This window comes from Schistocerca gregaria, chromosome 2, assembly GCF_023897955.1.
Source record: "Schistocerca gregaria isolate iqSchGreg1 chromosome 2, iqSchGreg1.2, whole genome shotgun sequence".
NCBI classification, from domain to species: domain Eukaryota; kingdom Metazoa; phylum Arthropoda; class Insecta; order Orthoptera; family Acrididae; genus Schistocerca; species Schistocerca gregaria.
In genome coordinates this window covers 762,479,325-762,507,072 of record NC_064921.1, presented here as the reverse complement: position 1 = coordinate 762,507,072, position 27,748 = coordinate 762,479,325, and the positions used below count along the sequence as shown (strand labels likewise).

At 40.9% G+C, this 27,748-nt stretch overlaps 1 protein-coding gene across 1 annotated transcript in view; it reads left to right on the top strand.

Moving 5' to 3' along the window:
- Positions 1–27,541, top strand: part of LOC126336453 (odorant receptor Or2-like) — a 130,367-nt gene extending 102,826 nt beyond the window's left edge. The window contains exon 6 of the mRNA XM_050000162.1: positions 27,152–27,541. Within this exon, the coding sequence (XP_049856119.1) occupies positions 27,152–27,226 (75 nt within the window). The 3' untranslated portion in view covers positions 27,227–27,541. The remainder of the gene's footprint in view (positions 1–27,151) is intronic.
- Positions 27,542–27,748: the final 207 nt, after the last annotated feature.

Genomic DNA, 27,748 nt, shown 5'->3' with positions numbered 1-27,748 from the left:
TGGTGAGACTGTTCTTATGTCAGCTACAGACAATGCAGAACATTCCCAAAGACACCCCAGACATGTTCCCCAGGGGATGGGGAAAAGAATAGCAAGAGGATAGACATGCAGCATGAAAGGGAAAAGATGCTGCAAAGGCTGGGCCCCCATGGTAGATTTCTCCCCATGTGACCAAAAATCTTAAGTACTAATATCAAAATCTTTTGTGATGAACTATTTTTAGATGGATAAAGCAAGGCAAATGTTATGCATTTCATTAAGATCACTGTTATTTTATTTCAATAAAATGAAACACATTAGTGACAAATATATGCATTTCCTTGGAGTCGGAAGACAGATTTAAAATATCTTCACTGATTTCAGAAACAACCTCAGAAAAAGCAGGACTCTTGAAATAAGTGTTCAAGGCAGGGAAGAATTGTACACATCAGCACTGTACGTGACCACCAATAAAATTTTAGTTCTACTCTGTTTGTTATTGTCAGTTATTAGGCACTGTGTTATATCTTTTATTTTACCGGTATGATGTGATTTTTCTTTCGACACATATATGGGTACGTAGTATGCAAACTGCCAGGGACTGCCACAATTTTTGGAAATTTTTGGGACCAAACTGCTGAGGTCATTGGTCCCTAAGCTTACACACTACTTAATCTAACTTAAACCAACTTATGCTATGGACAACACACACAGCCACGTCCGAGGGAGGACTCGAACCTCCAACGGCAGGAGCCACAAGGAACGGCGGGAGTCACAAGGACCGTGAGAAGGCATCTCAGACCATGCGCCACTGCCACAATTATCTTCTTCTTATCGTCCATACTTTCTAATATATAAATTATTTTCTAAGTGCCAAAATGTACTAGGATAAATAAAATGTCTGTAAAATGTTGCACTGTACAATGTACTTGCAGTGAGACAGTTGCAATTCCTGAAATCCATCACCTGTGGCCTCTGGGCTGCCAAGGAGCACCGCAGTCCTGGGTCCTTGGATAAACCACAAAAATTCGCTGCATTATGCCAGACACAAATAGACCCGGATTGCAGGCAGATTGGTGAAACTAGATCCAATGGGCAGGGCTTGCACATTAGTGGGAAATGAAGGCCTTCAGTACAGGCCCGATCCATTAGAGATACCCAGAGAAATGGTCTGCGGTTTTGGCCCATCATGGAAGTCCACTTGTGGTCAGATATTCACATGTCACAGACACCATGTTGATGAAATGAGACCATGTTGATCAATCTGTGCAATAATAAATTGCGCATATACTCTGAGAATCAATACAAATGAGGATACGTATCAATTCACCATAAAGATGATCGCTGAGCCACAGAGATGCACATAGAAAACAATCACACTCTCAAAACTAAATTTTCTGCCACTGCCTTTGTCAGAGGGCAATGGCCTTCCCACAGTGGATACAGCGGTTCCTGTGAGATCACCGAAGTTAAGTGCTGTCAGCACTTGGATGGGTGATCATCCAGGCCGCCACACGCTTTTGCCATTTTTCGGGCTGCACTCAGCCTCGTGATGCCAATTGAGGAGCTACTCGACCGAATAGTAGTGGCTTCGGTCAAGAATACCATCTTCTGACCGGGAGAAGGGTGTGCTGACCCCACACCCCTCGTATCCACATCCTTCACCGAGGATGACACGGCGGTCAGATGGTCCTGGTAGGCCACTCGTGGCCTGTAGATGGAGAGCCTTTGTCAGAAAACAAGAGCATACACACAGTCACTCAGACACAACTCACAGATGACCATCATCTATGACTTCTGTATCAACAATCTCTGACAGCAGCACTGACTGCAAGCTGAAGGGAGTGGTAGGAAGACAGAAGCAGTAAGAATGAGGGGGTAGAGAAGTGGCACACATACTCAGCTGCGTCCACACAGTGACGACGCGTGAGACATCTCAGTAAACAAACCATTTATATTTGCTGAGACGAAAATGAGATTTTTTCCAGTGTTTTTTTTTTTCAAATTTTCCTGATATTTCGTTGACATGTTTGAAATCCCTGATTTCCAGACCTTGTGGCAACCATGGATGTTGTGTACTTTCTGGATTTAATTTGTTCATCAGTTTAGAAGTTATAGTATCTGGGTAGTTCTCACTAATTTCAGGCACCTCTTAAGGAACAATGCCACATTTTCCTGCCATATATCAGTTTAAAAGTATCACCTGTGTTATAATTTTCACATTATTCCAATGGAAAAACTGAAATACTTCCATGCCATATGTATTTTCAAATTATACTCACAAAGTTTTTGAATATTGGGCCATTCCGTGCCAAGTGGTCTATTATCGAGAAATGTTCCCACATGACCATCATGGATTCTGATGAAATTTTGTATGAACATTACACATGTTCTCAATGAACACTAGTAAAGCTTCAGTTTCAGAAATTCAATACTTGCTGAGATATAGTCACTTGTTTGAAACCATAGCACAGCTTCCAGTAGTGCATCCTTGAATTTTCAGCAACTTTGAGAGGAGATATCTCTGTAAGTATTTGCATGAAAGAAACAAAACTTGGTCATCTTATACAAATTTTAGAGCTCTTTAAAGTAAAATATCAAGAAAATGATTTCTGAGCAATTTTCATATAGATAATTTGAAGCAAAGTTGGGTGAAAAATAGCTATTCTTTTAAAAAAAATGCAAACTTTAGTTTTTATATCTGCAAAAGTAATTGTGGGATGTACATGAAACTTTGCACACCATAATTCGCCAATACAAGGTCTTAGAATATAAAATTTCACTCTCCTATTGCTCTCCATTATTTTACAAATCTAGGGTAAAGCTGACGATTTTTCAAAAAGTGCTAAAAATGGGTATTTTTAGTCAAATTTTTCAAAAAAAGTGTTTTCTCCAAACTCTTCTAAACTATGGTCATTAGAAAGAGCATATTCTAAACTATCCAGAAAAGTGGATTTGGTTTTGCAATGCAAGCATATAAGGCCCTAAAAAATAGCATCATTAAAGAGGCGCACTGGAAGTTTGAGCACATTTTTCTGGCACTCAAATTATACCTGAAACCTTTTATTATGCCTAATAAATGTTTAGTAGTGCCTTGAATAATTGAAATAAAAAGATCTGGTAAAAGGCAATGAGACTGTCAGAAAAACTTTAAAACTATGAGAAGTAGCCCATCTGCTTTTACTGTGTGAGAGAGAGAGAGAGAGAGAGATAGAGAGAGAGAGAGAGAGAGAGAGAGATCATAAAGAATTCAATAATTCAATGAATAATAGCTTCATATTTTTTGTACTTCTCAAAGTTGTAAATATTTACAAGTGGAAAATGAAGACAAAATTTTTTGATTCAATTGTATTAAACATTATTTTCAAAAAAGAATCAGTTTGCTTGAATCATGCATCAAGTGATGTAAATTTTCCAATCAATATTGCAGATATTTCAATACTTAGGTGTTGTAACCTGTGTTATTTAATCACACTTAAATATAGCCTACTACCTTGGTAAATACGTAACCACTACTTTCACAGAGAAAATTCACGATTCGTTGTTTATAGAAAATATAATGGCAACAATTACTTTAACAATCAGATTGTTTCATTATTGTAAGTCTTGTTTGAACAATCAGTATTTCAGTGGTGTGTTTGCAGCATAGTGAGTGGGTTCTCTTGACTGAGTGTGGCTTGTTATGTGATTTGTAAGACCATCAAAGTTTGTAATCTAATTTACAAAAAATTGTTTTGATTGTGTCTCTTATAGCATATATCTCTTATTAGATTTTTTCATTGGTATTATACATTGTGTATAATTTCATTCAGTAGCAATTTGTCTGAAATTTAAGCAGATTATAATTTGCACTTAGAGGCCAAATACATTATTAAGTTACTGATTAGAGATGGATGCAGAAGGGAACAGCATACCTTCTTGTCCAATTGGGCAAGGAGATAGTGGAACAAAGTGTCATGTCACTTTCTTTGCCAAAAAAGCTGCTTTAAAATGGTTTGCGGATTTTAGCGATGAGGAAAAAGAGTTGTTGGTCCGACGTTCTGAAGCAAAGCTGGACAATACCTCTCAAGTTTGCCTACACCATGAAGCTGTTATTGACACAATATGAGAGGTTACAAAAAAAAATGCTTCAATCCCTTTGGGAAGGTAAATCACAATGTTAAGGATGGAATTCCCACTCTTGATACTGAAACAGCTAATAAGGCTTCTGATATGTTAAAGAAGCAGCTTGTTAATAACATAAAACCAGGTCAGATAATTTGTCCAGCTTGCAGGACTACCTTAAATAAACACTTGGACGAAGCTTTATCAGCCTCATCATCACATTCTGATGAGGACTTTACACCAAAAGAAGAATTAAATGGTAACTTATTGTCTATCGGTATTTCACCCCCGAAGAGAACAGTAAGCTACGGAGACAAGCCCCAATATGTGAAGAAGAAAATTCAAAAGGCACAAAATGTGATTAAAAACAAAATTGTAAATGCAATGGGAGTAAGCCGACAAATTGAAGATGCTAGTGAAATTAAGGAATGTGGAAACTGTGCCGACTATGCACATTTGCTGACTGAACTGAAAGCCAAGATGCAGAATGTTCATAAAGAACAGATGCAAATTTTAACCTTGGCACCTGTAAGTTGGACAGTCAGACAAACAGCAGCTCAGTTCGGCATGTCCGAAAGAATGGTTAAGAATGCTCGGAAGCTTAAGGCAGAGAAGGGCATTCTGGCACTACCCAAAAATAGGCAAAGCAGGAAATTACCAGCAGAAGTTGCTAGTAGAGTGCGAAATTTTTTTGAATATGATGGATATAGTAGGGTGTTGTTGTTGTTGTTGTTGTTGTTGTTGTCTTCAGTCCTGAGACTGGTTTGATGCAGCTCTCCATGCTACTCTATCCTGTGCAAGCTTCTTCATCTCCCAATACCTACTGCAACATACGTCCTTCTGAATCTGCTTAGTGTATTCCTCTCTTGGTCTCCCTCTATGATTTTTACCCTCCACGCTGCCCTCCAATACTGAATTGGTGATCCCATGATGCCTCAGAACATATCCTACCAAGCGATCCCTTTTGTGCCACAAACTTCTCTTCTCCTATTCAACACTTCCTCATTAGTTATGTGATAGACCCATCTAATTTTCAGCATTCTTCTGTAGCATCACATTTTGAAAGCTTATATTCTCTTCTTGTCCAAAAGATTTATCGTCCATGTTTCACTTCCATACATGGCTACACTCCATACAAATACTTTCAGAAATGACTTCCTGACAATTAAATCTATACTCGATGTTAACAAACTTCTCTTCTTCAGAAACCCTTTCCTTGCCATTGCCAGTCTACATTTTATATCCTCTCTACTTTGACCATCATCAGTTATTTTGCTCCCCAAATAGCAAAACTCCTTTACCACGTTACGTGTCTCACTTCCTACTCTAATTCCCTCAGCATCACCCGACTTAATTCGACTACATCCCATTATCCTCGTTTTGCTTTTGTTGATGGTCATCTTATATCCTCCTTTCAAGACACTATCCATTCAATTCAACTGCTCTTCCAAGTCCTTTGCTGTCTCTGACAGAATTACGATGTCATCGGCGAACCTCAACATTTTTATTTCTTCTCCATGGATTTTAATACCTACTCCGAATTTTTCTTTTGTTTCCTTCACTGCTTGCTCAATATACAGATTGAATAACATCGGGGAGAGACTACAACACTGTCTTACTCCCTTCCCAACCACTGCTTCCCTTTCATGTCCCTCGACTCTTATTACTGCCATCTGGTTTCTGTACAAATTGTAAATAGCCTTTCGCTCCCTGTATTTTACCCCAGCCACCTTCAGAATTTGAAAGAGAGTATTCCAGTTAACATTGTCAAAAGCTTTCTCTAAGTCTACAAAAGCTAGAAACGTAGGTTTGCCCTTCCTTAATCAAGCTTCTAAGATAAGTCGTAGTGTCAGTATTGCCTCACGTTTTACAGTATTTCTACGGAATCCAAACTGATCTTCCCCAAGGTCGAATTCTACTAGTTTTTCATTCGTCTGTAAAGAATTTGTGTTAGTATTTTGCAGCTGTGGCATATTAAACTGATTGTTCGGTAATTTTCACATCTGTCAACACCTGCTTTCTTTGGGTTGGAATTATTATATTCTTCTTGAAGTCTGAGGGTATTTCACCTGTCCCATACAGCTTGCTCACCAGATGGTAGAGTTTTGTCAGGACTGGCTCTCCCAAGGCCGTCAGTAGTTCCAATGGAATGTTGTCTACTCCAGGGGCCTTGTTTCGACTCAGGTCTTTCAGTGCTCTGTCAAACTCTCCACGCAGTATCATATCTCCCATTTCATCTTCATCTACATCCTCTTCCATTTCCATAGTATTGTCCTCAAGTACATCGCCCTTATATAGACCCTCTATATACTCCTTCCACCTTTCTGCTTTCCCTTCTTTGCTTAGAACTGGGTTTCCATCTGAGCTCTTGTTGTTCATACAAGTGTTTCTCTTAGCTCCAAATGTCTCTTTAATTTTTCTGTAGGCAGTATCTATCTTACCCCTAGTGAGATAAGCCTCTACATCCTTACATTTGTCCTCTAGCCATCCCTGCTTAGCCATTTCGCACTTCCTGTCGATCTCATTTTTGAGACATTTGTATTCCATTTTGCCTGCTTCATTTACTGCATTTTTATATTTTCTCCTTTCATCAGTTAAATTCAATATTTCTTCTGTTACCCACAGATTTCTACTAGCCCTCGTCTTTTTACCTACTTGATCCTCTGCTGCCTTCACTACTTCATCCCTCAAAGCTACCCATTCTTCTTCTACTGTATTTCTTTCCCCCATTCCTGACAACTGTTCCCTTATGCTCTCCCTGAAACTCTGTACAACCTCTGGTTTTTTCAGTTTATCCAGGTCCCATCTCCTTAAATTCCCACCTTTTTGCAGTTTCTTCAGTTTTAATCTACAGGTCATAACCAATACATTGTGGTCAGAGTCCATATCTGCCCTGGAAATGTCTTACAATTTAAAACCTGGTTCCTAAATCTCTGTCTTGCCATTATATAATCTATCTGATACCTTCTAGTATCTCCAAGGTTCTTCCATGTATACAACCTTCTTTCATGATTCTTAAACCAAGTGTTAGCTATAATTAAGTTGTGCTCTGTGCAAAATTCTACCAGGCGGCTTCCACTTTCATTTCTTCGCCCCAATCCATATCCACCTACTACGTTTCCTTCTCTCCCTTTTCCTACACTCGAATTCCCGTCACCCATGACTATTAAATTTTCAATTCCCTTCACTATCCGAGTAATTTCTTTTATTTCATCATACATTTCTTCAATTTCTTCGTCATCTGCAGAGCTAGTTGGCATATAAACTTGTACTACTGTAGTAGGTGTGGGCTTCGTGTCTATCTTGGCCACAATAATGCGTTCACTATGCTGTTTGTAGTAGCTTACCCGCATTCCTATTTTCCTGTTCATTATTAAACCTACTCCTGCATTACCCCTATTTGATTTTGTGTTTATAACCCTGTAGCCACCTGACCAGAAGTCTTGTTCCTCCTGCCACCGAACTTCACTAATTCCCACTATATCTAACTTTAACCTATCCATTTCCCTTTTTAAATTTTCTAACCTACCTGCCCGATTAAGGGATCTGACATTCCACGCTCCGATCTGTAGAACGCCAGCTTTCTTTCTCCTGATAACGACATCCTCTTGAGTAGTCCCCGCCCGGAGATCCGAATGGGGGACTATTTTACCTCCGGAATATTTTACCCAAGAGGACGCCATCATCATTTAACCATACAGTGAAGCTGCATGCCCCCGGGAAAAATTATGACTTGTAGTTTCCCCTTGCTTTCAGCCGTTCGCAGTACCAGCACAAAGGCCATTTTGGTTATTGTTACAAGGCCAGATCAGTCAATCATCCAGACTGTTGCCCTTGCAACTACTGAAAAGGCTGCTGCCCCTCTTCAGGAACCACACGTTTGTCTGGCCTCTCAACAGATACCCCTCTGTTGTGGTTGTACCTACGGTACAACTATCTGTATCGCTGAGGCACGCAAGCCTCCCCACCAACGGCAAGGTCCATGGTTCATGGGGGGGGGGGGGGGGGGGGGGGGGGGGCAAGAGTTAGACTCAGTTAGACTTTTAGATAGAAAGATGTACATGCAGAAAAGATTGTTACTTTGCAATTTACGGGAAATGTATGTTATCTATAAGAATATAAATGGTCCAGAAATAGGGTTCTCAAAGTTTTGTGAACTTGGACCCAAATGGTGTGTAACAGTAGGATCAGCTGGAATACATGCAGTTTGAGTCTGTGCAATTCCCCATAATGTTAAGCTTATGCTTAGCGGAGCTGGTATACGTGAAAATTATAAGGAGATTCTCAGCAAGGCAGTTTACAGTTTGAACTCTAAACAGTGCATGCTACATCACTGTGAAAGGTGTCCTGGGCCTCAAGCTATAGCATCTGAAATTGCCAGCTGTTTCCTAGATCATGAGACACAGGAAGTTATCGTGTTTAAGCAGTGGATACATACCGATCGGGCCACACTGGACACGAAGCAAATGGTAGTGGGTGAATTTATTGAAGATGTAAAAAATAAAATATGGAGTCTGTCATGCCATCATTACATTGCCAAGCATCAAAGATTGCATCTTAAAGCCCTTAAATGTCATCTGAAAGATGAAGAGCTTGTTGTCGAAATGGATTTTGCAGAAAATTATTCGTTTATCATTCAGGATGCTGTGCAAGGCTTCCACTGGGACAATAGTCAAGCAACAATTCATCCATTTGTCAAAATGAGAAAGTAGAATCTTTAAGTTTTTGCATTATCAGTGATTGTTTGCGGCATGATACTATTACAGTTCATGTTTTTGTGATTGTTTGCGGCATGATACTATTACAGTTCATGTTTTTATCAAGGAGCTCATCAAATATATAAAAGCATGGTTTGCGCAGATATCCCACATTCATTATTTCAGTGATGGCTCCAGTGCTCAATATAAAAATTTCAAGAATTTCCCACATTTGTGCTATCATAAGAGTGATTTTGGAATGATAGCCGAATGGAATTTTTTTGCTACTAGTCACGGGAAATCAAAGTGTGATGGGATTGGAGGTACAACAAAGTGGTTAGCAGCAAGTGCAAGCTTGCAACGGCCACTTAATGGACAAATTCTTACTCCCCTAGATCTGTTTTACCTCTGCTCTGAAAACATTAATGGAATTAAATTTGTTTTAGTCAGTAAAGATGAAATTGAAACAAAAAAAAAAAAATGTGTCGCAAGAAGAGAGGTTTAAACTTGGACAAACTGTAGCAGGCACTAGATAAAATCATCACTTTTTACCTATTGATGAAACAACAATTCAGGTCAGCAGAGTTTCAAATGATTGTTCATCTTTTCTAGCTAAAATGAGTCACAGTAATGAAGGAGACATATTAATGTCTGCTCTCCAACCAGGACAATATGTTGCATGCATCTATGAAAACGTGTCGTGGATTGGGAATATCTGAGAGACCTCCACAGAGCAAAGGAATGCATTAATAAACTTTATGCACCCACATGGGCCAGCAAATTCATTTTATTGGCCACCAAGAAGTGACAAGTGCTGGGTTCCGGAACACCACATTATTGCAGTTATTCCAGCTCCATCAGTAAATTCGTCTGGCCGGCAATACACCATTCCTCTTGATATTCATCAGAAAGTTAAAGTAGCATATCAAAAATTGAAATAGGTTAGAGGAAACAATCTAAGGAACCCAAGAGTGCCTTCTAATTTTACACAGGGCACTTAAATAATTTTACTATCAGGCTTGGGAACCCGTGTAAAGAAACCCTTATAAGGCTTGGGATCCTATGGTAAAGAAACCCACCCGTGGCTGTTGCCAAGCTATCAGGCGTGGCCCCTATGGCAATGGGAATGCTGGTTTTCTCAGGTGAAATGAAACTAGCAGTGGTTAAGCCACAATGGACCACAGCAACTCATTTATACACTTATTTTCCATCAGTAAGCTGGTGTTGTTCATTAAACAGGCAACTAATAATTAGATGATTATGCAAATTTTACGATTTACATTCATTCTTAATAATAATTTTGTGTGTGTGTGTGTGTGTGTGTGTGTGTGTGTGTGTGTGTGTGTGTGTGTGTGTGTGTGTGAGAGAGAGAGAGAGAGAGAGAGAGAGAGAGAGAGAGAGAGAGAGAGAGAGAGAGGGGGGGGGGGGGGAGGTGAAATTAAGAAATAACATTGTTTCTATTTTTATTCTTTTGCTATTTGGACTTAAGCTAGGTCCTATTCATCAGGACTTCTTATTTCACTTATCCCAGATATTAATAAACATGTATAAGGCAAAATAAAAGATTTCAAGTATAATTTAAGTGCCAGAAAAAGTGTTCAAACTTCCAGTGTGCCTCTTTGATGATGCTTCTTTTTAGGGCCTTATATGCTTGCATTGCAAAACCAAATCCACTTTTCTAGATAGTTTAGGATATGCTCTTTCTAATGACCATAGTTTAGAAGAGTTTGGAGAAAACACTTTTTTGAAATATTTGACTAAAAATACCCATTTTTAGCACTTTTTGAAAAATCGTCAACCATCCGACAATTACTTTTCTTTGCTTCAAATTATCTATATGAAAATTGCTCAGAAATCATTTTCTTAATATTTTACTTTAAAGAGCTCTAAAAGTTGTATAAGATGACCAAGTTTTGTTTCTTTCATGCAAATACTTACAGAGATATCTCCTCTCAAGGAAGCTGTGCTATGGTTTCAAACAAGTGACTATATCTCAGCAAGTATTGAATTTATGGAACTGAAGCTTTACCAGTGTTCATTGAGAACACGTGTAATGTTCATACAAAATTTCATCAGAATCCATGAGGGTCATGTGGGAGCCTCTAGACCACTTGGCATGGAATGACCCTATTTCTTTAGGAATAGGTTGAATTTGTCTTAAATCTATGGTTTTTGATACAATTGCACCATTTGTAACTTTAACTTTTTGTATAATATTCAAGGATTTGTTTTGATTTAATTTTGTTGCACCTCTAATTTTCTCCCATTGGAAGATATTGTTCTAAGTGGGCATCTGAAGAAAGTCACAGCCTAGACGATGTGGTAGTCCCCAGCATTCACCTAATCCAGTTGAATGTTGTTGAGACCACTGGAATTCAAAAACCTTGAGCTACACATAGGACACAAATACAGGACGTTAATATGAAAAGAAAAGTATCAAATTATGATGGATTGAGGGCATAGAACGAATAACATAGTATTCATTATGATCCTCACACCTTTATTTTAGTAAGGCATTAAATACAATATCATAAATTATGTTATAATTTTCAAGAGATTAAGCTATAAACTTTCAATTTTACTGACTCAATGTCAGAAGGATTTCTTATTGAGAAACATTCATTACAAATAAAGTGTTCTTCATAAATATTTTTGTTCATTTACAGAATGTTTGATCACTTTGTTACAGCCCATGAGAAATTAATTTAAGGCGGCATTCAAGACATTACATCTAAGTTTAATCACTGTACGACTTGCACGCTTCCCCATCTTGATGCACAACCACTAAACAACCACTAAATCACTCCCCCTCCCTAGTGCTAACAATATTTGCAATTAAACTTGCTGTGATGTCCAGATTGCATGACGACTGCTGTTGCTGTTGTAGAGCCATCAGGGGTAGGACACTATTTCTTTGGCAGGTTGTCAGTTGTGGGTGGCTGGTGGTTCTATGGTGTCTGTAGGTGGTGTGGTAGGTGTCTTTTATGCCTCTGTGGGAGCATCTTTTGTGCCTCTGTGGGAGCAGCACTGAAGACTGTTGTTAGTGTTCCCTTGATGTCACCTCTAAACCTTTTATCTTCTCTGCTGTAGCAGGTAGATCATATGGTGATTGCAGAGGTTTGTGTAGCACGTAACGTCAATTGAACACTTGTTTGCAGTTCGACAAATTGACAAAGATGAATCGATTATGAGTCTTTTCCTCTCTTATTGCAATACGCAAAAGTTGCCGTATCTGTGAGCATAGCTTGATGACAAAGCCTTATGCATCAAGGATAGTTTCCAGTACATTGAAGAGGAACTCACCAGGTAATCTTGCTGGTTGGCTAAAGACTAGGTCAGTTGTGATTGTTTTCATATAATTATCAATGGTTGTGTGAATGCCCAGTAGCATGGTCGGTAGTCTCTCAGTCCAGTGGTGTGACTTGGGACACCAAAGAGATGCTTTGACCCTCCAAACCATTTGCTACCCGATGATAATCAGCTGTCTGGATGCGCTGTGTGCTTGACATGGTGGCAAGTGTCTCGAACAGATATGATTCGAGCTCCCCGTCCTGGTTGGTGGAAATGTACAATGGTATGCTGAAATGGACATGCAGTTATGACAGTGTTGGCAGTGTTCTCGGATGTAAGGAGTGCATCCGGCCAGCCAGTGAATCAGTTTATGGTGGTATGACATTAAGTACATCCTTCTGATGGTAGCAATGATCCAATAATGTCTATGTTGATGCATTCAAATCATTGATTAGGGGACTGAATGTACCAAGGAGTGCACTTCCACAGCAAGCGATTTTTTTTTTTTTACACTGACATGCTATGTATTGGTGCAAAAATATCTTATCCTTTGTCTGTGTTAGGCCACACAACTTCCTTTCATCAACTACACTGTAGCACAGCCACCAGGATGAAACAGGCAATGCAATTGCTTGCTGTCAAAAACTGTGAGTCACGAAGGTCATGGCTACAGTGTGGAAACGTCACAGTACAACAGCATATTATTTGGTGGCACTTAACTGCAACAGAGCAGAAGACTAAGATGGCCATGACAATACATCTTGCAGTTCGTCATTGGATTGTTGTGCAGAGGCCTCATAATCAATTGCACTTGAGATCACTTCAATGTGAGAGAGCATCTGCTGGTATCCCAGAGCAAATGCTGGTAAATTAAGCACTCCCTCCAATGGACAATGTTGTTCGTAAACTGTCCTACGAAGTCCAAATCACAAAGCTGGCATGGCAAAGCCTTCTCCAGGTGTTGACTAAATGCACACCAGTGCTTTGTGGTCCATGATGAGAGTGAAGTGTCTACCTTCAAGCACGTATCTGAATAGCTTGATAGAAGCATACTCCATATACGGTTCACTGCCACAGACCAGTTTTGCTGTAAAGCAGGTAGCTTTTTACTACAGAGTGCCAAAGGTTGTCACAGATCATCTACCTGCTGTTGTAGCAGGCACTTATTACTGTTGCTGGCACATAACCATTAACACAAGCGGTGATCGCAGAATGTGGTGTACCAACAGAACGGCCTTGGTGATGGCAGTCTTTACATTATTCAAAGCTGTCTCTGCTTCATTATTATACAGCAGTCTGTCACTTGGTCTGTGTGAACAGTGTTGAAGATAATTCAGAGGTGCAGCTAACAATGCATGGTTCCACACACAGTGACATTAGAAGTTGGTAAGGCCTAGAAATGTCCGCAATTCATGAACAACCACCAGTTGTGGATAATTACCTATTATGTCTATCTCGTCTCATGGCAGCCAAATTCCATGGGCTTTAACTGTGTAGCCCAAGATGTAGATTTTTGAAGCTGTAAAGAAACATTCAGAAGGGTTGTAAAGCAAATGAAGGCATGAGAATATCTCACGCAGATGTTCAGCTTCAGAACTGGACATAGCTTACACATCACCAATGTACACATAACAGATGTCCAGGTCTCTCATCACTTCATCCATGAAACACTGGATAGTTTGAATGGCATTACACAACCCGAATGACATCCTTATAAACTCAAAGAGGCCAAATGGATTGGGGACAGCGGTTTTAGCAATATCTTGTGGTACTACCAGTACCTGATAATATGCACTCAGCAAGTCTAAGGTGGAGAAGTTATGCTTACCACAGATGTTAACAGTAAAGTCCTCGATGTGCAGTACTGAGTGGCAGTCTGTAAGAGTCCTTGCCTATAGCTGTCAATAATCACCCCAAGGATGCCATCCATTGTTCATTCTGGGCACTACGTGTAGCAGTGAGGCCCAGCCGCTGCTTGGTGGTTGGTAGATGTCCTGTACAAGATTAGCTACTTCAGCTTCTTGAGTGTCAAGGGGTGAGGTAAGAATGTAAAGCACTGTTGAATGGCATACTGATGCTAGTGTCAGTAGCTGCCTTCTGATCTCCAGGAACTGCTTAAGAAGTTCTATGAATGGGAGTTACCAGGGTCATCCGGACAGCTGTACCGTCCATACAACATACACTTAATTGACTGGCCAGATTGATGGTAGTATCAAGTAGTCGACAATGTCTGAGGTCGGGTAGCAGGTCATAAAATACCAGGCTTCTCATATGGGATGTGTCACATTTGCTTTGATAAATTGCTACTCAAAATTATGACGTTGGCCTAGGTTTAGTGCACGTGTCAGATGACCAGTATTGTAGATCAGCGGGTGTCAAAGCTACAAAGAGGCAGATCTGTGGATGGATAAACAGACACATCTGCACTCGTATCCACCAAAAACTGGAGTTTGGTATAGAGATCGGTGATCAACAGAGAACAGCTGCTGTACAGAAAGCCAGTCTCCATCATTACTGACTTCCTGTCACGTTTCCTACCTTGCATGGCAGAATACATTTCTTTGCCTGAGGTCCAAACATTCTGTGGTGAGCAGTATCATTGAGGTTGATGACAAGAATATCATGTTCATAGTGCCGTGAATTATGCAATGAGCCAGTTCATGGTCCACAAAACTCTTCTGTTGCTAACATTGTGTCCAGAACAGCACTGGACATCTTTGCTCCTCTGCCTCTGAATATGTTCAGAGCAGTTTCGGATTAAACGTTAGGAAGAGAAGAATTTCGTGGAGCATGACCTTATACATCAATAGGTTTACCAGCAGCCAAGTCATCCAGTAATGAAGACCTTCATTCTGTTATGCAGTGAGCTCCGCGATCTGCATCTATAGTGGTGCTATAAGAGAATTTGCTGGAAAGCCAACAGTCGCTACCACTGCAGTCAGGTACATCTCCACCATATAGCCTGCGCTGACGCATCAAGCTCTCTGGCGCATACTGTGAGGATCTATTGTGCATTCAGCAGGAGACATGACAGCCGGATGTTCCTTAGAATGTCTTCATTAACAGCACTGATTGCTAGTGTTCGTAGTGGTCTCCTAACTCCTCTGTTCACAGCAACTTCTCAAGGCATTTTGCCTCAGACTGTGACAGACGGCGTGACCAGGGCAATCTTCAGAGTCATGTATTGGTGGTAAAGCCTGCACCTCAACAGTCATGTCTTCATTAAGTGCAGTGACAAAATAACTGTACTTAAGCCTGTTCCACATGAGACATATGAGCTTGCAAGATTACCCATGATGCAACCTTTCTGCTGGCACCTACTGTGTAGATGAGGCCACTTGCACAAGATTCATGCGTATGATCAACAGACAGCGGAATAGGACGGATCCTATTCTCATGCATATGTAAGTGCTTCGCCCATGGGCAGATGACCAAGTGGGGAGCACAGCTGACAAATGGCGTGAAGTTCTATGTGAATTGTGTACCTTGCTCCTGCTCAGTGAAATATAATACAGCAGGTTGTTCACATCACAAAAGTTAACACGTGAAATATCTGCAATTTTCGGTAAGTATTATTTGAAGCTTTATCTCGGTTACACAATTTATCAAAAGTTGCTGCTATTCTAAGCCATTCCTCTTCAGCTGTTGGAGCTCATAAGAAAGAAGAAGTGAAGTGAAAGTTCTCACTTTTTTTTATTCAGAAATACAGGAAACAAGTACCTTCAAATATTTATCCCTCAAAGAGTTGCAGATTTCACACCATACACCTATTATCGGTTTAGATAGACTCGAAACTGAAATAGGATGTGCAAACGACAAGCTCTTGTAAGATTTGCCAGTCACCAGAAGTCGCAATGTAACTGTTCAGCTGGAAAGTAATAAAATATGACATCTGTCACCTAATATAGTTGAACAAACAGTCATATGAAAACACAAAATTAAAGTCTTGCTTTCTGCTTGGTGAAATTGCTTCTCTCAGGCGAAGTGGATGATGACAGCTTGTCGAAACAAAATTTTAAACTGTAGTGGTTCCTCCAGCCTCAACTCCTTTATCAATAAGGAATAACAGTCCTTTTCCTCGTTCCTTCTTTGAAGCCACAGTCAAACGCAGCAGCTTCTATTTTCGCCGCACCTTTCTTCTGATTTTTACTTTATAATGAAAGCTGCAGCTATGGTAATAAGACCAAGGTAACATCTTCTTCCATCCTTTTGAGCCTTGTCTTCTGAAAGTATTTAAGTGGCTTTTACAATGAGGGAGTTTACACATGTGAGCGACTTATAGTTTCATATAAACTGTGTGAAAACAATTAAATGCAGCATTATAGCTGTGGGGTCTCGCACACTCGTTGCTTGCTTATACGGTGCCTACAGGATGTTGCATTCTCGGAGTGCTATACAACAATTCAAACAAATAAAATTAGTAGTTTTATTTCTAGAAAGCAAACTGACAATACTTAATTTTAATTACAGCAAATGTCACTAGTGAGAGGCGACAAGAAATCAGTAAAGTTCTTGCTGTACACAAAGTCCAAGTAAGCTCCTCATACGGATCACGACAATCAGATAGCGTAGCACAAATGTCCATTGCAGACTGGCCTGATCTGAGTGGCCGAGGCTAACAGGAGTGGCGTTTATATTCACTTTTTCCAGGTGTCGCTCTTGGCGCAGTGTGGTCCTATTCCACACACCACTGGCTGATGTTTCCTCACTGCCTTCTATGCCCTTCTGTTCCGCATCTTCGTTCCAGCACTTGTGGTTATGCCAGAACATTCCTCCCCCCAAACAATAGACCAGCGTTGTGTAATGGAGTGCGACCACCGCGGGAATGCAGCAGTGTAGGTGCCTCGATGGGCCAGAAGCTGTGACTGCAGGGGTGTCAACACATCTAGACGAAGAAGGCAGCAACTGCTGTGATATGGGTGGGTCCAGCTTCATTGGAAGGATGAGAGGAGGTGGAGGAGACGAAGGGTCCGTCTCCACAGGGTAGTCCAGAGGTGTCATGATGACACCCTCTGGTGACTGCTGTGGTCGCACTGCCCTCTGGACCCATGAATCTGGAGGAAGAGACTGAAAGATCATTGAGTACATGACAGAGACAAAGTTGATTTTGATGGCGGCACTGAAAGCCACATGGACCTGATAGAAGATACATGCAAGTGCCAAGTCGACGGACGATCTCGTATCGTATCCACTGTCTGCTGCGGCAAAAAATTCTGTAAGACATAATATCATATGATGCGAAGCAGTACTTGTGGCCTTCCTATGGCGCCAGATGCTGAAGAGGGTGGAGCAGTGTGCGATGGTGGCAGCTGTGAAGCAATTCCCCCGGCGATGGTCCATCTCACGGGTGCAAGCGATATGAGATGAGAAGCAGTTGCAATGCTTGATCCCTGGTGTGTGGGGAATGAAGTTTGTCCATCTTTAAGTTTTTGGAAAACTACTTGGCACTCATCTGTCCAAACAAAAGGGACATTCTTGCAACACAAGCAATGCAAAGGAGCTGCAATTTGTGCAGCATTCGGCATGAATCAAATATAATAGTTAATTTTCCCTGAAACTGACTGCAATTCTGTGATATTGTGAGGAACTGGCAAATCTCGTATGGCTAACAATTGCGACTGAAGGGGATGTACACCTTGACTGTTTATGACATGACCAAGATACTGCAACTCAGGTTTAAAAAACTCAAACTTGTCCAGTCTACACTTTAGTCCTGCATCAGACAACACATGAAACAAAGCTCATAAATTTGCAATATGATCTTCAGGTATACAACCTGCTACCGCAGTGTTGTCCAAATAGTTTGAACAGTTTGGCACTTGTGCAGTCAGCTCTTCCAACTACCACTGGGAAATGGCGGGTGCGGAAGCATTGCCAAAAGGCAACAGCAAATATTTAAACAGGACCAAATGAGTATTTACTACACACACTGTTTGAGATTCTTCTTGGAGCGGTATTTGAAGATACGCGTCACGCAAATCAATTTTTCAAAAATAGCGTCCAGTGCCTAATCTGTCCATGAGATCCTCTGACCATGGCAATGGATAAGTATCAATCACAGTTTGTGGGTTGACTGTAGATTTAAAGTCAACAAAGACACAAATGCGAGCTGGAGGTTTGGAGAACAAAACCAGTGGACTTGCCCCCTGACTAGCTGATATGGGCACAATAACTCCATTATCTTGCAATTCTTTAAGTTCAGCGACAACTTTGTCCCATAATGCAATGGGAACAGTTCTGGCCTAGCAAAATTTCAGATGAGCATTGTCTTTCAGTGTAATATGTGCAACAAAAATGTGAGCTTTGCCTAAACCTTCAGAAAAGATATGATTCATGAGTTTCTCCCAGTGTATTTGATAATCAAAATATCCACGGGTGTACTGCCGGCCTACAGTGTCCAACGGGCACAATATTTTGGCGATCATACACGTCGCCATCATCAGGTGAACTGACAGACTGAGCTGCTGTGAATGTGCCGGCACGGAAATCCGTACGCTATGGTTGCTCAGAGGGAACTGGGTTCGGTCACGGCGGCGGATGATTTAAACACCCTCCGCCCGCGGCGCGCTCCCTCCGCTGTCAGCGCCCCGCGCCACGGTCGTGCGGTGGAACAGATTGCGACACAGTCTGAGATGACGTCGGAGTGATGGCTCTGTACGCAGTGGTCGTCACAACTACATGTTTGCCCGATTTACTCTTGATTAATCCAATTGCTGGTTCCCAAGCCTAGCTAAGATTATAGCCACAGTGGTTGTCATTGGTGCGAATTTCGATGTCCTCTCTAACAACGTTGTTCCAGTATCTCGACATCTGTACCAGAATCCTCGTGCGTTCATACTCCATAGCGTGATTTTCTGACAAACAATGTTCAGCGACTGCTGACTTGCTTGGATACATCAGTCAAGTGTGCCTCTGATGTTCATGGCATCGATCCTCGACGGTACGCATTGTCTGACCAACATATGACTTGCAACATTGACACGGAATCTGGTACACGCCGGCCTTCTTCAAACCGAGATCATCTTTGGCGCTCCCCACCAGAGCACGAGTTTTATTCGGAGGAAAAGAGATTCAGGAATTCTTTTAGCAACCTAACTGCACTGCTTTCGCATTGAATGCAGACACTGACGACATTATCCTGAATGTTGTTGCTGTTGTTGTTGTGGTCTTCAGTCCTGAGACTGGTTTGATGCAGCTCTCCATGCTACTCTATTCTGTGCAAGCTGCTTCATCTCCCAGTACCTACTGCAACCTACATCCTTCTGAATCTGCTTGGTGTATTCCTCTCTTGGTCTCCCTCTAAGATTTTTACCCTCCACACTGCCCTCCAATACTATATTGGTGATCCCTTGATGTCTCAGAACATGTCTTACCAACCGATACCTTCTTCTAGTCAAGTTGTGCCACAAACTTCTCTTCTCCCCAATCCTATTCAATACCTCCTCATTAGTTACGTGATCTATCCACCTTATCTTCAGTATTCTTCTGTAGCACCACATTTCGAAAGCTTCTATTCTCTTCTTGTCTAAACTATTTATCGTCCATATTTCACTTAAGTACATGGCTACACTCCATACAATTACTTTCAGAAATGATTTTCTGACATTTAAATCTATACTCGATGTTAACAAATTTCTCTTCTTCAGAAACGCTTTCCTTCCCATTGCCAGTCTACATTTTATATCCTCTCTACTTCTACCATCATCAGTTATTTTGCTCCCCAAATAGCAGAACTCCTTTACTACTTTAAGTGTCTCATTTCATAACCTAATATCCTCAGCATCACCCGACTTAATTCGACTGCATTCCATTATCCTCGTTTTGCTTTTGTTGATCTTCATCTTATATCCTCCTTTCAAGACACTGACCATTCCATTCAACTGCTCTTCCAAGTCCTTTGCTGTTTCTGACAGAATTACAATGTCATCGGCGAACCTCAAAGTTTTTATTTCTTCTCCATGGATTTTAATACCTACTCTGAATTTTTCTTTTGTTTCCTTCACTGTTTGCTCAATATACAGATTGAATAACATCGGGGACAGGCTACAACCCTGTCACTCCCTTCCCAAACCACTGCTTCCCTTTCATGTCCCTCGACTCTTATAACTGCCATCTGGTTTCTGTACAAATTGTAAATAGTCTTTCGCTCCCTATATTTTACCTCTGCCACCTTCAGAATTTGAAAGAGAGTATTCCAGTCAACATTGTCAAAAGCTTTCTCTAAGTCTACAAATGCTAGAAACGTAGGCTTGCCTTTCCTTAATCTAGCTTCTAAGATAAGTCATAGGGTCAGTATTGCCTCACGTGTTCCAATATTTCTACTGAATCCAAACTGATCTTCCCCGAGGTTGGCTTCTACTAGTTTTTCCATTCATCTGTAAAGAATTCACGCTTGTATTTTGCAGCTGTGACTGATTAAACTGATAGTTCGGTAATTTTCACATCTGTCAACACCTGCTTTCTTTGGGATTGGAATTATTATATTCTTCTTGAAGTCTGAGGGTATTTCACCTGTCTCATACATCTTGCTCACCAGCTGGTAGAGTTTTGTCATGACTGGTTCTCCCAAGGCCGTCAGTAGTTCTAATGGAATGTTGTCTACTCCGGGGGCCTTGTTTCGACTCAGGTCTTTCAGTGCTCTGTCAAACTCTTCACGCAGTATCTTACCTCAAATGGCTCTGAGCACTATGGGACTTAACATCTACGGTCATCAATCGCCTAGAACTTAGAACTACTTAAACCTAACTAACCTAAGAACAACACTACACCCTGCCATCACGAGGCAGAGAAAATCCTTGACCCCGCCTGGAATCGAACCTGGGAACCCGGGTGCCGGAAGCGAGAACACTATCGCACGACAACAAGATGCGGAACCCATAATATTGTCCTCAAGTACATCGCCCTTGTATAGACCCTCTATATATTCCTTACACTTTTCTGCTTTCCCTTCTTTGTTTAGAAGTGGGTTTCCATCAGAGCCCTTGATATTCTTGCAAGTGGTTCTCTTTTCTCCAAATGTCTCTTTAATTTTTCTGTAGGCAGTATCTATCTTACCCCTAGTGAGATAAGCCTCTACATCCTTACATTTGTCCTCTAGCCATCCCTGCTTAGCCATTTTGCACTTCCTGTTGATCTCATTTTTGAGACGTTTGTATTCCTTTTTGCCTGCTTCATTTACTGCATTTTTATATTTTCTCCTTTCATCAGTTAAATTCAATATTTCTTCTGTTACCCAAGGATTTCTACTAGCCCTTGTCTTTTTACCTACTTGATCCTCTGCTGCCTTCACTACTTTATCCCTCAAAGCTACCCACTCTTCTTCGACTGTATTTCTTTCCCCCATTCCTGCCATTTGTTCCCTTACACTCCCCCTGAAACTCTGTACAACCTCTGGTTTAGTCAGTTTATCCAGATCCCATGTCAAATTCCCACCTTTTTGCAGTTTCTTCAGCTTTAATCTACAGTTCATAACCAGTAGATTGTGGTCAAGAGTCCACATCTGCCCCTGGAAATGTCCTACAATTTAAAACCTGATTCCTAAATCTCTTTCTTACCATTATATAATCTATCTGAAACCTGTCAGTATCTCCAGGCTTCTTCCATGTATACAGCCTTCTTTTATGATTCTTGAACCAAGTGTTAGCTATTATTAAGTTGTGCTCTGTGCAAAATTCTACCAGGCGGCTTCCTCTTTCATTTCTTAGCCCCAATCCATATTCACCTACTACGTTTCCTTCTCTCCCTTTTCCTACTACCGAATTCCAGTCACCCAGGACTATTAAATTTTCGTCTCACTTCACTCTCTGAATAATTTCTTTTATTTCGTCATACATTTCTTCAATTTCTTCGTCATCTGCAGAGCTAGTTGGCATATAAACTTGTATTACTGTAGTAGGCGTGGGCTTCGTGTCTATCTTGGCAACAATAATGCGTTCACTATGCTGTTTGTAGTAGCTTAACCACATTCCTATTTTTTTTTATTCATTATTAAACCTCCTCCTGTATTCCCCCTATTTGAATTTGTATTGATAACCCTGTATTCACCTGGCCAAAAGACTTGTTCCTCCTGCCACCAAACTTCACTAATTCCCACTATATCTAACTTTAACCTATCCATTTCCCTTTTTAAATTTTCTAACCTACCTGCCCGATTAAGGGATCTGACATTCCACGCTCCGATCCGTAGAACCCATTTTCTTTCTCCTGATAATGACGTCCTCCTGAGTAGTCCCCGCCCGGAGATCCGAATGGGGGACTATTTTACCTCCGTCCTCCAAGAGGATGCCATCATCATTTAACCATACAGTAAAGCTGCATGCCCTTGGGAAAAATTACGGCTGTAGTTTCCCCTTGCTTTCAGCCGTTTGCACTACCAGCACAGAAAGGCTGTTTTGGTTAGTGTTACAAGACCAGATCAGTCAATCATCCAGCCTGTTGCCCCTGCAACTACTGAAAAGGCTGCTGCCCCTCTTCACGAACCACACGTTTGTCTGGCCTCTCAACAGATATCCCTCTGTTGTGGTTGCATCTTCGGTACGGCTATCTGTATCGCTGAGGCTCGAAAGCCTACCCACCAACGGCAAGGTCCATGGTTCATTGGGGGGGGGGGGGGGCTCCTGAATGTTAAAGCCAAATAAATCAAAAGAATCAAGACTTGCGTGATTGTAGCACTGTAAAAGTCACTGTTTGCATATTCAAGCAATACATAATAGACAAAGTACACATTCTGAGAACGGGAATGTCTTGTCCATTATAAGCTGTGAGTTGTGTGCTAGTTTTAGACAGGCATGAGGAGCCTAACAGGCCATATGTGCGACGACTGAGCAATGTGACAGAATCACCCGTGTCCAACTGAAATTTAACACGTTTCCCACAAATAAGTAAATGAAGAAAAAGTTTGTTTGACTGACATATATCTGATGAATCTGCACGCTTGTTAGTTGCAGACTTGGAATATACTGCATGCATGACATGGGCCTTGTGACTATATTTTTGTGAGTGGACTGAATTCTTTTGTTTGTTCTGTGGAAAACATATGGATTGCACATGTCCTTTCCTACCACAAGCATAACACTGAGCTTGTCAGGAGAGGCTGTCTTGGCATTTGTGCTGTGTATAACACTTAGGGCAAGATTTAATTCTGTTCGCCTGTGTAGCTGCCTGTTTACCCAACTGCTTTTGCGGCATTGAAGGCTGTTTACTCGGCTTGGCTAGCGCAAGCTGCAGGTCCGGAATGGGGTGATCACAACTAAGGGACTCAACCCGCAAATAATTGGCTGCTTAAGCATATGAGCCGACAAGGCACCGGAATCTTACTAATCCAATATTTGCGCTACCTGCTGAAATGATGGATCGGACTGTTTCAAAATTTGTTCTCCGATTTTGTCATGAGGAACACTGTACACAATCGCATCACGCAACATAATGTCTGAATATAAAGCACTGCAAGCACATTTAAATTTGCATGTCATTCTCATACCTTGCAAATCTGTTACCCACCTGTTTTAAGTCTGTTTGGACCATTTTGCAATTGAAGAATTGATACCAAGCTGCTACCACATTCACTTGCTGATCATAATAGTTTGTTAGTGATGTTACTACTTGGTCATAAGACAGTTCACTCGGAGGGGCACTAGGAAAAAGTTTTTGAATGAGGCGGAACACTGTTCTTCCTACCATTGATAATAGATAACAAAGTTTCACAGTTCCTGGTATATTGTGGGCACCGACTTGCACCTCAAACTGTGAGAGCCACTCAAACCGTTCCTCTTCCTGTTCAAAAAACTGTCCAAAAAGTGTTACAGCAGCTGTAGTAGGCAGTGCTTATTCCGTAGGGTGCACAGCGCTGGCGAGTAGCTGCTGCACTGTGTTGAGCAGGGTAGAAATCTGGCTCATCTGAGAGCGAAACATCTGCATTAGCTGTGTGGCATCTAACACTTGCAGTTGAGGCGCCTGAGCAGAGGGTGGGACAAGATTGGTGGGCATGTTGGAAGAAACATGTGCAAAAGAAATATACAAGGCAAACGACAAAATCAAAGAAATTTTCGGCAATGCCCACCTGAAAACACTTATTAGTAATAATGACAACAAACAGTTAAAAGTAATATGCGCCCCTGCAAAGTACAGACAAGAGAGAATCAATGCGCCAGCAACAAAAAAACAGAAGTTTGTGGCCGGCAGGCACGTAGTTTGTTTATCCCATCCTCGTTGCCAGTTGTGGGTTCTTTGCCCACTTGTTGCTTACAGGGCACCTAAAGGATGATGTGTTCTCAGAATGCTATACAACAGTTCAAACAAATAACATTAGTAGTTTTATTTCTAGAAAGCAAATTGACAATACTTAACTTTAATTACAGCAAATGTCGCTAGTGAGAGGCGACATGAAAACAGTAAAGTTCTTGCTATACACAAAATCCAAGTATGCACTTTGTACGGATCACAACAGTCAGATAGTGTAGCACAAATGTCTGTTGCAGACTGGTCTGATCTGAGAAGCCAAGGCTAGGAACAGTGGCTTTATATTCACTTCTTCCAAGTGTCACTCTTGGCGCGGCATGGTCCAATTCCACATACTGCTGGCCGACATTTCCTCGCCGTCTTCTCTGCTCTTGCATTCTGCATCTTTGTTCTGGCACATGTGGTTATTCAGAACAATAGTGTCCATCTAAAGTACAAATAAATGTAGTGCCCTTAGAAAGAGACATAAAATACCCAAAAGACTCAAAAGTGAACTAAAGCAACAATTCACATGCTGGACATTGTTAACAAACACAGCAAATGTGTTAAGCAGACAAAGTGACAGACACTTCCCGTTTAAACACTTTTTTGTGGTTGGACGTTCTATCACATGGAGTGCTGCAGTAGACAATGACTTTCTTGTGAGAGTCACACGTGTATTGTAAAACAGCTTTTAGTTTTATCAGCTGTGACTCTTATAGTTACGCAAACCATAGAATGGGATTCTTCTGCCTAAAAGGTGGTGGTCTGACAGTGACTCAATTAACCGAAGCGCTGAGGGGCTCGTCGAGGGATGGTGCTGGGTCTGATGTGAAACCTCGGTACAAAGATGGCGCACGGCATTGTTGATCGGCTCTTGATATTCAAAGTATGTCAACAATGCAGTTCATGGATGATGCACAGTCCATTTGCACTTGATGTTTGAAATGACTCAGTATGAATACTACATTAGTTTATGTTGGCTGTCACATACAATCACATCAAGGTCACTAAAAATGTTCTGATTCATGACAAATTAACTTTATGGCAAAATTCATTCCATAGCATGTTCATTCAATGCAATCTGAGAGTGCATCAATGTGAAAAATCAATAACAGAATAATTAAATGAAACAAGGAATAAAAAAGTCAAAGATATTATGCCTAAGTGTAATCACTATAAGAGTTAAGCAGTTCTACACCTTGACGCACAATCACTACAAATTCTGTCTAATCAATGCAGCCACATGAAGCGTCTTCTGTTTGGTGAACTGCGAATTTCCACTATCTGACTGTTGGTGATTAATCGCATGTGCCATGCCTTGTAAAACATTTTTTTTCAAGGAATAGGTTGTTGATTTCTCTATTAAGAGTGTATCATTCCCCTAATTCCTTAGGAAAATTTATTCTTTTATGAAATCTGTCTTCCTGGTTGTTGAGATGTTGCCATGAAGACAAGCCCAGGAAATTTATGTTTGCTTCACCTATTACCTTTGTCCATACAACAAAAGGCCAAGTTGTTGACTATGTCTTGATAGTGTACATGTGAAAAAAAAATCAAGTTGCCACCATGAGAGTTGGTGATGATGCTAGTTCTGTCCACATATTCATTCTACAATGCAACACATTTTCTGAATGACAAATGGCATGACAGAGACCTTGAGTGTAGAAGTCTGCAGTTTGGCTGTCCAAGAAATGCTTCCTCTTGAAAACCATTGTATCTTCATTCTGAAAACACATGCCATTCAATGGTTTCTTCGTCCAAGAAGTCACTGGGTGCCTTGTCACCAAAATATCATTATGGGGGAGGGGGGAGCAGCATATGTGTGACTGCCCTTTGCAGAATGAGTTGCACTGTTGTCACAGAGCAAAGACAGTCCTTTGGACAGCTTCACTCTTCCTGAGATTTCAGTAGTGTGCTTCTGTGATTGTTTGGCCCTTAAATGCATTGTCTGTTAGTAGCCCATCTTGGCAGTCCCCCAAAAAAACATTAAGTATCACCTTCTCTCTTAATGGTTAGGTCTTCACATTTTTAAGCCCTGGTGAATCAACATGTTTCCATTGCTTGCTTTGTCTCATGGTCACAGTGGTACAACCAGCCCTCCGCCATGATGATTAGGCAGCTAAAGCAGTCACCTCGATTGGCCTGACAACCTGGAACATTTCTGCTGCTGCTGCTTACGTTCAGCATATGATTTAAATGGGAGTAAGCAGTTGTGGAAACCAGCAAGCAGCAATTTCAAACTTCAATATAAGTTTTCGCTACATGTAACCAATGCATTATATCATCTACATCTAATCAACATGTATACTCCACTACAAGCCACCATGCGATGTGTGTGGAGGCAATGCACTGCCACAGTTATTGATGTAACTATCATACGTAAATAAATGCTTCCCCGAATTCAGTGTTGGTATAAAACTGCTCACGTCCAGATTACCTTCAACCATGTTACAGTAAGTAGACATTACTTTGTTGCCGAATAAAGGCATTTTGTTAGTACGTTTGTTTTTCTTTGTTTTATACACCATTCAATGAACTTTTTAAATGGAATGATACAGCTTGATTAAATGAAGATAAGGGTTTAGAAGATATATACTGACACATCAAAGAATAGTTAATTTGCTAACGGAAGAAAGGATGGGGTAAATATTGCTGAGGGAGACCAAGGGTTGACTACTGTAAACAGGTTTAAGTGACTGTAGGTTGTAGTAGTTATGCACAGATGAATAGATTTGCACAGAACAGACTAGTATGGAAACCTATACTAATTCAGTCATCAGACTGAAAACCACAACAAATGAACTTAAATATTGCTGTATTCCTCATAAACATCTCTCACAGCTGTGTGTATTCTGTTGCAGCTAATAAATGCCTCATATACGTTCTACACTCTGATGCGCCAGACGAGGGACCAAGGATCAACAGTACAGACATAAGAGGCCTTGAATTACAGGAGAGCAGTACAAGTCACTGGGCCACCAAAATATTTTCACTACTGCTGTTAAAATAACTTATTTCCTAGATGCAATTTGCAAGAAACCACATCAACAATTTGTAGTCAGCAAGATTAGTGGAATGTCTCAACTCTGTTGATTTTTTTAACAATCTGATGATAGAACTTGCCATTTGGCTACCACACATGACCATGTTTGGAAAGGGAAAGCTTCTGGGTTATCCAGATGCAAGAGACAACTAAAAATAATTTATCAATGTGCTCCTCTAGTGATCATTCCTCTAGTATACTTGAAGTTCTGTTTTTCCTTCCATTACTCTTCTGTTCCTGACTTTATAGTGGTATTATGGGTCTATGATTAATATGTTTGAATCCCTTCATGAGCAACAATCTTGTTGTCTTCAAAGAATCCACTCAATTCACTAAATGACGTACACTCAAGGGCATCCAGTTAGTTGCCCTGTAATGACTGTTTCTGAATAGGGATACATAGTTTTAAGGAAAT